Genomic DNA, 12,241 nt, shown 5'->3' with positions numbered 1-12,241 from the left:
TCAAACACTCAAATAGCCTGTGACACCTTATCAAACAGTTTTATCACTATTATCTTCTCACAGACTTTCATCCGCTCAGACAATAAAACACACGATAGTGAGGCTGAGTGACAAAGCAGAGTTTCATGTGTGAAAAGAGGCAGAGGAGTTGGTCGCAGAGGGTGGAGGAAGTCACTTTGTTTACTCGCATTTCTGATTCTTTCTTCCACACGACCCCAGCGGCCGGGTGACACCAGCCTTAATCTTAAAGGCAAACTGGCCCCTTGCTGTGGGAACCTGATACAATTTCCTCTTTTTCGAGAGGGGCAAACTCAGGCCACTCCGAGTTTGCTTATTGCCTACACGGCAATAAAAAGTCATAGAGGGCTATCATTTTCTCTGAGGCGAGTCACTACATGTTGGTTGACGCGTCGGCCGCTGCGATCGAGCAAGGTCGTAAAGATCTCAGTGAATCTGAGAGAGGGAGGTCGTGATTGGACACTGAGAGGACAAACATCTCTTTTCCCAGGTAACCACAGATAATAATGTTTGAGATGCAGTAAATCCAGTTGAAGTTGTATAAACATTCCTACTGGCAATGCTGAGTTGTCATGTGATGTTTTCTCAAGTTGTTTTGAGACAAAATTACCTTTTATGCCTTTCAAATATTGATTTTCATAAACAGCATGTGAACTGAAACTTAAGGCTCTTGTGACTCTGCAGATATTATATGCAGGTTCAGTTTTTTAACACATGCTCACACACACTTTTGGGACACACAGTGAGCTGAAGGTGGCCCGGCCACAGCGCTCTCACCTCTGAACTGGTATTGCTGTTTGCTAGCAGCGGTGCATACGCTTCAATAGACTCCCAAACAACACTCAGCAGCACTTAACACACTCATCGGGGATAACTGCTGTGTCTCTCTCTTCTCCTCACTCACTATAGGATTTTCTCACACACACACACACACACAGCTCCAGTTAGCATCAAAATGTTTTCACAGCGTTCACTCTGAGATTTTCTTCCTTCCTCTTTATCTTACCCTCTCATTATGCTGTTTCTTTCTGTCTTTTTCTTTCACTTTTGTCTTCCTCCTCTCCCTCTCTGCTTTTTCCTGTGTTCACGCTCGGAGGAAATCAAAGAGAGATTCTTGTTTGTGTCTGCCAGCAACTGTACTTACACACACACACCTCCAGTAATACAGGCTGCAGACTAATCAAGGGAACCACATACCTTTTATCTACCCACAGAGCCTTGCATTTAAACAGATTACCAGGAAGGCTGGACACCAGTAAGACAATTACCGGACCCAGGATCTTCCTCGATAACGTCTAGACAACACTAAGACAACCAACAGACAGACTAAGCACTGTTTCTCTGCAAATTTCTGCATCTTTAAAGCTTGGGAAAATAATTAACACCTTAAGTTTAATATGTGCACAAATTAATGCTTTTAAATAGATGTTTTTCTATTAGTGTCTGGCTGCTCTATGATCACTAATTAGCTGACAGGTTACCCATCATTAAAATAAACATTACAACACTGCTATATTTAGGTATGTAAGAGTTTTAAAACAGCAAGCTGTCATATTTCTACTGTCAAAGTCCTCATTATATGTGTGCCAACGCACTCGTATTAGTATTAACAGAAAGTTTAAAGAGCAGCTGGAAGAGAAAAGCTACACCCACACAGCTCTCTCTTCCAGTCTACTGGACAATCGGACCAATTAATCGGTGACTTTGAGGGGGCCACGTGAAGCCAAGTGATTGGATGAGCAGGATCTGGCTGCTGATTGCCTGGCACCCCTGTCCATGTCCCCATTTGCTCGCCCCGGCCCTGGAGACCGGCCAATGAGGAGGCAGAATGCAACAGCTCCTGTGTGGCCTGACCTTGTTGGAGGGCACAGAGGTCGGAGGGTGTACGGATGGGTGGATGGAAAGATGACAACATCAGGAATATTCCAGCCTGATCGATGGGGATTCACAGCCAGCAGAGGTTATATACAGTGATTCAGGGCTGTTTTAGCAGTACAGAGAAAGCTATCCACATTTTTTGAAGGCCACATCTGGAGGAAAGGGCGGGCAAAGTGCCACATCTCACACCTGGGATTTCAACTAGCAACTGTTCAGACAAAGGTTTCCTTCTTAAGCCATTAGGGAACCATGTGTCTTTTCATTTACGTGACACTTCACAGTATTCTTTAGTGTATGTGTTTTCTTCCACATGTTACAGGGCTTCCGTCATTCATTCATTCCTCAAAGCTGTATTCACACTAGTCAATAAGTATAATAAATAGCAGAGATTTTACTGTACAGACTGCAACAATTAACAGCACCTCCTGCAGCAAAAATGAACTACTCCATTAAACTATGATCTACACATATTAGACGAGACATACACACAGTTTAGGTCGGTCAAATAGCAAATATCAGCATAATTTTCAAGCATTGCTTCAACTGCACCAGCCAAAGAAAAAAAAACCTTCAGAGCTAGATATCAGACCAACAACCAGAAATCTCAGGCCACTACTCAGACACTAGAAATGTATGCAGACACTAACACATTGCCTTACAGGGAGCTATTTGCCTTGGCGCGGCACACTGTACTCTTTACAAACGGTCTGGGTAATTGGTGATACATATCTAATATCGCCAGTCATCGCCTCTCTCCCTGGATGTTTCTGACAAGCGGAGAGGGAAACCCTGTAGCTTTCAAAAACAGAGCAAACACTCTGCCCCGCTCCTCTGCTCAACATCGCTGCAGCTGCCCGATTCACTGCCTGAATGTTATTCTGTTTCCCTCGCACGCCAGGCCCTCGGAGAAGCCAAGGGGTGTCCTTACAAATTCACACAGGCAAAGAGGAGTACTTTATACTGGGAGAAAAAGACCCGCTCATGTCCGTGAGGGACCCCCCTCCATTGCAGGCATATATGATCTGTTGGCTTTTCCTCTGCCCTTCGAGCATTACTCTTCACAGAGAAGCATGATCCAAGGCAACAACAGCTACAATGAGGCTTCTCCAGAGGGCTTCTGGGTATTAAACAAAGGGCCCTGTTGGTAGGAACTAGCTAGCAAACAGCTGGGCTAATAGAGTGGGACTAATTAACTACAGGGCCGCTCTTCGACTCTCCCTGTCGAAGCTTGCTGGATGTTTACAAAGACCTCCCAGAGAAAGGGAGGAGAAAAATAAGAGGCTTTCTTCTTTGTCTGCTCTTTTAGGGAGAGAGGAGACACCCAGGACTGATTTTAATGACATGTGTGAAGCAAATGTGATCCTCCCTCCATTTTTTTTTCTAACTGCCAGTGGAATTTAGTGCTAAAAAATACCACTGGCATTGTGGTCAAAGCATAAACACCCACAACTAGGAACTCAGCATGTGAGTATTGTCACCACATGCAAAAATAAAAAGTACGTTATTGCTGACATTCAAACAAATCACTGCAAAACACCTGCTCATGAATAAAAGGTCCAAGAGTCAGCATCAATTGTCTCATCTTTAAAAAAAATCACATTTACTTTGCATCAGAGCGAGTCTCTTCTCCTGTAATTGAGTTCAACAACATGCGCAGGGAGACCTCTGATCTTATGTAACGCTGATACATCCTCACAGTTCCTGCAGCTCTTGGATTTCAGAGTGTGAATGCTACATTTCCGGGTGGAGATGGGGATTTTTATACCAGTGGGCAGTGAACCGTTCAGAGAAGAGGGCAGAGCTGAGCATGTGTTTGTCTCAGGAATAGCCTCCGAAAAAAAGGCTGAGAGAGGAGACCGGAGTTCACTAGTTAAAGGCCCTCGAACATCCAGCATCCTTCCTCTGAGCTGTTTCGCTCTGCTGGAGGAGGAGGATGGAAGGATGGAAGGAAGGAAGGAAGAAGGGGGGAAAAGATGGAGAGGCAAGAGAAAGATTGAGTAAAGAATGAGGTGTGGAAGGAGAGTGGCTTGATAGACTAAGGAGAAGGAGGAGTAAAGGGGGTGGATTGAAGGCTAGATGAGAGAAAAAGAGGAGAATGAGTAAAGGAAGGAAAGATGGCCATTAGCTGTGCAGCTCTACAGGCAGAGGGGAGGAAAATAAAGAAAGTGGAAGAGAGAGACAGAGAGGGAAAGGTCAGTGAGAAAGCAATCTGTAAAAGGTAGAAGAGAGACAGAGGTGGGGGAAAACACAAGAATGAAACATGAAGAAATGAGACGAGGAAATGAGGAAAGAAGGAAAGGGGGAGAGAAGAGAGGCAAAGGAGGAAGTGAAACTGAGAATGAAAGATGAGAAGGAAGAGGAAAAAATGAGAAAGGGCAATACATTCTCACTCCGACCTCGTCACATATCGACATTTGGTCATGGACTTTCCATGTCCACATACGACATTCAAGGTACCCTGGGTGTGTTGGTTGTTGACGTTCTAGGGCACCGTGTCAAGTTCTGCCTGTTACATGCATTGTCTTCTTTCAAAATAAAGGCACTACATTGGTAGAGCACCGTTAAACTATAACAGCAACTGGCCGCGTATCATGCCAACGTGAAAGGACAGCTTTGTTCTGCGGTGGCGCCACAAGTCACTGCCCAAGTGCCAGATTTTGACGACTTTGGAGTGAGACCGGGTTGTGGTTTCAGTTAAAAATAACTGGGATTGTAGTGATGTAAACTTTGTACTTCGTACTTTGCGTAGTTACATACATAGTCTATAAAATCATGTAACTATACTGACTTCTAGTTTCAGGACACAAACAGCTGTCTCCTGGTTTAAAGTCCATGTTTTTTTGTCCCATCTTCCACCCATTTCTCGCTCTCTATACTTATATTTCCATGAGACCCGACTGATACTGCCGTTAAACTATAACAGCAACCGGCTGCTTATCATGTCGACGTTAAAGGATGCCTTCTTTCGTTGGTGTCTGACGCCCTAAGTCACCTCAAGCACCAGATTCCGACGACTTCAGAGAGAGACCAGGTTTGAAAGGGAGAGTGCAAAAGATAAACAAGAGACTGAAAGAGGGATGAAGGAAGAGGAAGAGCAAAACAGAGTGAGAATGAAACATCACAAAGAAGAAAGATGACAGAAATTAAAGGAAAAACAGAGATGTGGAAAATGTAAGAGAGAAAAATGGGGAAGAAGGAAGGAGGAAAAGGAACAAAGAGGTGAGAGAAAGGGAAAGAAGAAGGATAAACAAAGGTAGTGTTTTAGAACGAGTGGGAGGCAGGGAAGAAAAAAAGGGGGAGGAGAGACAGAAAAGCACGGGGGTTCACAAGGAGACAGAAACCGACTGAGAGCAAAATGAAAGAGGGAGACGCGAGAGTAGGTGGGAGACAAGGGAAAACTGGAGAAGAGAGGGAGGATGCGAAGATGAAAGAGCGCGAGAGAGGGAGGAGAGACAGCGGGGTGAAGCTGTCGGGGAGAGAGCAAGCAAAGTGCCAAACAGATAAATAACCAGCTTACTGGGATTACCAAGTGACTGACACACAATTTGCCAGAGCCAATATGACGTGGCAGTGATAGCTCTTAACCCATATAAACCTGAAACCAGTCCAAGATGTCCTCCGGTATTTACTGTTGTCACTGTGTCCTGATGCTCAACACTCGTTCGTGCGTGCGTGTGTGTGCGTGTGTGTGTGTGTGTGTGTCCCAACATAAACACCACAAAGACAAAGCAATCACACACACACACACATGCAGAAATCAGGGAGACTGCAGGCTTCAGAAAGAGCCTGAAAGAGCTGTTTATTGCCAGAGTTTAAAGCCTAAATTAACAATACACACTACATGGCCAAAAGTATGTGGACACCTGAACATTAAAGGAATACTTCACCCACATAATGACCGCTTGTAAATCAGTTAGACATACCGTATTACCTTAATTACCATAAATTTGTGAATAAAACTTTGTTTATCTTGCATGCCTCCACTGAAACAGGGAACATATTGATGTATTGATTGGTTGGGGACCATGTTTAACAACAGCAAAACTATATCAAACATCCGAGCAGCATAATGCAAGTCTAGTTTATCCTGTCGTGTGCTCAGTACTTTCCAAAGACTGATTTTTTTTTTACTGATAAACCTTAGTAATGGAGTCTGTTTTTAAAGGGATCATAGAGTGGTAGGATTAATTCGTTTTGGGATGGTTTATATTTTTGTATTGTTAAATGTTTTTGGTTAGTGTTTTGGGATACTATTATTACTTTGTGACTGCAGTTATTAGGAGAGTCGGGTCACATTGATATTGGTAGTGACACTCATTATCTATATGAGCATCTCATCTTCACCTGTGTGTTTTTGTTTGGTTGGAGAAAGAGGGTGAGTGGGTCACCATATTTTTTAGTTGACGGCACTTTTATTTGTTCACTGTGATCGTCTTAATTATAAATTTGTGTATGTTATAATAAGAAGATTCCTTTTCATTAATAAATTTATTTGACATATTTTTAGATCTCTTTTGTTGGTATGTCAGACAAGTTAACCAGGCCAAGCCTCAGCCTCTCAGTGACTTTTAGTTTGTTTCCTGCAGTCGCTACAGTAAGGTTTCAGCAAAAATGCATGTGTTTAGGAAGTACCAAGCATACGACAGGATAGATGAGACTTGGATTATGTTGCACACTTGTGTGAGACTTTGTAATCAGGTGTTTTAATATAGTTTTGCTGTTGTTAAACACAGTCAACAATCCATTAATTAATCAATATATTTGTTGTTTTCCGTTGAGGTATGCGAGAAATACAAAGTTTTCTCCACGAATTCAAGGTAACACGGCATTACTAACTGATGTGCAAATGGTCATTTTGTGGGGGAAGGATAATAATATGTGAGTTAAGTATACTATCTTGATGTTCTTGACCTTCAAGTCAAAAAGAAAAACTGATACTTAACGCTTATGGTAATGGAACAGATGATTTTAAGTAATTCTTTTTACTTTGTATCATCCTAAATCTACCTGAGGTCCTAGAGACACCCTGACACCAGCATGCACGGCTCCCAACTCTCCTGTAACACTTGGACAAATCAAAGCAACTCATTCATTGAGCTGACACACAGCAACACACATACACATGCAGAACATGCACATGTATACACACACTACTGCACATTTCACCCTCTAATGAACTTCAACAACAAACAAGAACCTACAATAGGGGAGGGGGGGATATGAGAAAGTAGAGAGAGGGAGATGATGAGATACAGGGAGAGACAGAGAGAGTGAGAGGGGGCGGGCCGACATAAGGAGCGGGCCTATAATTGGAAAGATGTGAAAAATGAAGTGTCAGTTTGGTCAATAGAGGCCAAGGGTCATGGAGGCAGGAGCCCAAACTCGGCACAGAGCACGCTCATTAGAGCGACCAATCAGATCTTGCCTGGCTGCCCCAGACCATTAGTCATCAGAGGTAGAGGCGTACAAACACACTCACAATTTTGCTTTGTCTTCTCCTGTTTCACTGTAATTTCACTCATTTCTATCACTCTGTTCTCCTCTTCTACATCATCTAACTATTTCTTCTTTTTATCTCCACTCATGTCTCACCTCTCTGTCCCTCAGCTCCTCTGTCCAGCATTAATGACGAGTGACACAGAGAGACAAACTGTATGCAAGACAGAGAGAGAGAGAATGTGTGTGAAAGACACAGAAAGAGAGAGGATGAGACAGACAGAGAGACAAAGAGAGACACAGAGTGTGTGTTGACTATATAAATGGCTGCTCATTGGAGTGGAAGGCATGGCGGCGCTCTCTGCTCCCACCCAGGCTCTGCCTCCTGGCACTGGCAACCCTGCAAACTGCTCGCCTTGACATCGCCTTCAATAATATATGAAGTTGCTTTTTTGCCTACAGTTTGTTTGCAACGCTGCCCCTCCACCACCAACCCATCCTCCCACCACTGCCTCTCGCTCACACACATACACACACACACACACAACCACACACATATTCTTAGAATGCATACACATCCAGCTTCAGCAGAGCTGTCTGGTCTCAAGACAGAGTGGAGATGAATGTGTTAAACCCTTTAAATTTAAGTCTAAACATATTATCAATAAAAAAAATCAAGTCAATCTAAATTAAATTCTGTGCATATTTAATTAACAGTTCCTACCCAGAGCATTTTAATCTACAATCACGTGTATGGACTGTCAAAGATGCAAGCGACCTGTAGTAAAGGCTGCAAGCTTCAAAGTCACTGCTTCTTCAAAATAGATATGACTGATCATTAATGTCAAAAAAGAACGTCTCTCTTTTTGGCTTCAATTTCCTCAAAATCACCATCATCATCTCATGACAAGGGGTTCATCATATGACAACAGATAAGAGAAGGAGAGCAGAAAGAGTTTGACTAAGTAGTCAAACAGTACATACAGTATGAACTCTGGGGTGTAATAAAAGCAGGAGCACACAAACACAACCCAGTGTGATCAGATGTAAAGCAGACTGAACGTTAAAGGAGTGCAGCATGAGTAAAACAATTGCCGGGGTGACACCAGGAGCACAGAAACAGCTCTCTAGATGGGTACAAGACATCTACCAGCAAGACAGCAAATGCCCACCACATCTAGAAGTGATCTTGTACGGCTGACCATGACCTCTGACCTCTCTGTGAGTTACTAGCAGCAGCTGTGAGCAATTGAAAAATGTAATCCCTCGTCAAACTTCATCTGAACTCATACTGAAGTTGTCTTTCATGTACTTAATATAATGTAGCAGATGTAATACACTCAGCATCTTGGTCTACTGTGTGCCCCTGTCCTCCCCTTCTCCTCCACCTGATTGATAAGAAAAAGATGCAGACAACAAAAGTCTCTTACCCTGTTCACTGCTGTTGTCGCCGCTGTGTGATGTGTGCCCGCCGCTGGATGGCCCCGGCGTTCCTCCGGAGCGTGTGGACGCTGTGTCATCATGATCTCTGTTCCAGGACGTCTGTCATACAGAGGGAAAGAGAGGACAGAGAGACCAGCAAGTTAATCTAAAGTCAATTTCTTTTGTTTTTCTGCCATAATTTCTTGCGTTGATTTCAAAAGTAATTGTGGTTTTTATTTCTAAAGCATGCATATTTTATTTAATCTTCTTTTGAAAACTTCTGTCTTCATGTAATGCACATTATGTGGCAGCAAGTCCACACACACACACACACTCAGACAAAAACACAACCTCACACTCCAAACAAAATTTGCCAACTCTCCGCCCAGTCACGCAGTGTGTGTGAGCCCCCGCAACAATCTTATGGAATGAGGATTATGGGGGCTCGATGAAGAGAACGGGCCCAGACGAATAGCGAGCGAACATGTTGTATTAGTTCCCAGCTTTCTGAGGCATGCAATCCACGGCTGCCTCCATTTGGCTCAAACCACTAGCAGATGAAAATACAAAACAGCTACAACTTAAGATAGGCCGCAGCGAGCGCCAGGGAGTGATGTCATCCGAGCAGAGCAGACCAGGGAGAGAGGGGGAGAGAGAGGTAAATAACTCAAAGTATTGCTACATAAGTATAAATCCTCTGTTTTGTCCAAAAATTAAACAAAAAAATGGATGACCAATCCCACTAATGTAGATTTAAATTTCATTTCACAAAGCAGAGCCAAGACAGAGACATAACCAAATAAGCTGAAGTTTTCCCACAACCTTTCCTCAAACAAAAAATGAAACAGAATTACTGCACGGCCGACCGAACTGAAGCTGGCTTAAAACTTTATATAGACAAATGAAATGTGGAGGTATTACCACAGGGTGGAAGTTCATTCCTTTCTCTACGACTTCAGGAAAAATAACAGATGAACACAAGCAGCTGACTAGACAAAAGAGACTCGGGAGACCTGGGTTTATATATAGTAAAGTGTGTGTGTGTGTGTGTAAGGGCAAAGGACAGTCACAGGCCAGATGAGTGTCAGCTGCACACTGCACTGTCGGGAGCAAATGGTCCAGACAGAGGGATAGAGGAATGACACACACACCAAATAGTGCTCAGACACACACAGGTAGGTAGACGTCACATACAAACACACACACACACACACACACAGTCAGATACTTACATATTAAGTTCCCTCACGCACTCACATTTACAGTCAGATACTTACATATTAAGTTCCCTCACGCACTCACATTTACAGAGACATGGATACACACACATCCTGACATCACACTCCCCATACTGCTGCTACACATTATTGAAACTTAACCAGATGTTACCTCTTATCTCCCAGTGCCTCTGTAAAGCAACATTAGCACTGAGGACAGGAGAGAAAAGAGACTTCAAAATAGAAGGAAATGGAATCTAATGTCTTATCACACGCTGCTAGCTTTCACAGGCAAACATGCAACAAACAAAACACGCACACGCAAACACTTACTCCAGCCTACACTGTCGCCCGCATGAGCCTATCTTTGCTCTGTCAAATCAAATGAAGCAGATATCAAGGGGCAATGTGGTGTTCACATGACGCTTTTAGGGCTACGTGACGAAATGAGTGATAGAAACCCAGATGGAGGAAGAGAGGAGGGAGAAGAGAGAAATACACTGGGGAACAACTGGTTTCAATTGGGATACTACAAGCAGCGCTGCCTGTGCGAGGAGGATTTGGAGCCGAGTTTAGAATTGTGAAAAAAGGAGCAGACATTAATTCATGACACAGGGTTTGTTTTAAACAAAATGTAGAAGGAATAAAATAACAGAGGAGAATATACAAGTCAGCAAATTCAACACATTTGGGGTCTATTAGAGCTCGTTTGATGTTCCTGGGCTATGAAATTATAATCCAGTGCTTACATGGACGATATAATCGTTGTTTTCCAAATTAGGCTTTGAGGATTTGCAATAAAGAGGAAAGTCACTGCACAAAGGCATGACTGGGCTAGTGATTGTGTAGATAAATGTTGATTTTAACGGGGATAAGATACCAAGACGCTGTTTTTTTCTTACAAATTCTTTTTTGCTGACCGTAGAACGCTGAAAAATGAAACACCCGTGCATGACCGAGTAACTCCGCAGAACATCAGAAGTGAGGTAATCCAGACCACATGCTCAGCGCGCAAACAGTTAACTCCGGCTTCTGCCAGCTCCTCCAAAAAGTGCAGCTTTTAAAAATGAGCAGAACTTGTTTATTCAGAGCTCTGTGAAAAAGAATAGTACAGTACCCCGGGGATGTCGAACGGCAAGTATTAAAAAACCCAAGAGCCTCAACTCGCAAAGAGGATATGTTTTTTTTTTTCTTTTTGTTTTAATTCTGTAACAAATTCCACTTGAAAATATAATTAGAAAGTGGAGGGGGAAATGGCAAACTACTGCATTAGCTGTAATTGAACAAAAGAGTGCTTTGCCTGCTGGGAGGTGGCCGCTGAGGCCCCATGGGAGAGGGGGCGGGGCTGAGACAGGGCCTGGTGGCATCTCCGCGGGGACGGGGAGTTTATTTATAATCACAGGCCGCCCTTGGACGGAACAGGCCCAGGACTGATCTAACACTCAATTAATACACACACGGCTGAGATCACACAACACACACATGCCACTACACACAGGTTGCACAGCATGTGTGCACACTAAAACACTTTTTTGGTCACTAAGCTTGTACGCACGCACACACGCACACACACACACACACACACACACACACACACACCTACACACACAAGTACCTTTATCAACCTTATGCAAACACATCGCAGCACCGCCATACTCACAGTCCCTATTTAACAAAGCACACACCTTGACCACAAGACACACAGTGACAAAAACACACACCCTGTGCCAACACGACTGCACACACAATGTAGAGGTCCACCTTGGAAATATGGGATATGTAAATCCACGAGATGAATAGATGCATAAACAGAAAGCTGGAGGAAACAGAGAGAAGGAGAGAGCTGTCCCTCTGCACACATAGCTACACACTTGATTTATTCTATGTCCCCTTAATGAGCCACTGTGGTCTCTCTCACCCTCTCCCCCTTTCTTCCTCTCCCGCTTGCTCTCTCCTGTGCGGGATGTAGATTAATTCAATGCTTAATTGTTTAGTAAATTCAATTTTCCACATTCTATTCTGCCTAGCTTTAGCTAAAGTTCTTAAATCTGCCGCGCCAAGCAGAGGGAACCCTGTTTGTGAGCCGTGCATACCTTTTTTTTCTTTCTTTTTCATTACCATTTTTCTTCCTTCCACCACCCTAATTCGCCATGAAAAGATTTTCCTTGCTGGAAATTCTGATTCCGCTATGATCGGTGAGGCATTCCAATCCAATGCATTCTCATTGTGCTGCGTCTAAGATGCGAGGGGGGCTTCCCTTTCTCGCTGTG

At 43.5% G+C, this 12,241-nt stretch overlaps 1 protein-coding gene across 1 annotated transcript in view; it reads right to left on the bottom strand.

Moving 5' to 3' along the window:
- The window catches only part of LOC126406504 (homeobox protein Meis1-like), an 89,838-nt gene that overhangs the window by 65,445 nt on the left and 12,152 nt on the right, over positions 1 to 12,241 (bottom strand). The window contains exon 7 of the mRNA XM_050070809.1: positions 8,763 to 8,874. Within this exon, the coding sequence (XP_049926766.1) occupies positions 8,763 to 8,874 (112 nt within the window). The remainder of the gene's footprint in view (positions 1 to 8,762; positions 8,875 to 12,241) is intronic.

The sequence above is a fragment of the Epinephelus moara genome, chromosome 19 (genome assembly GCF_006386435.1).
Source record: "Epinephelus moara isolate mb chromosome 19, YSFRI_EMoa_1.0, whole genome shotgun sequence".
In the NCBI taxonomy this organism is placed as follows: Eukaryota; Metazoa; Chordata; class Actinopteri; order Perciformes; family Serranidae; genus Epinephelus; species Epinephelus moara.
Note: the sequence above shows the minus strand (reverse complement) of the source record. Positions and strands in the feature narration are given on the sequence as shown.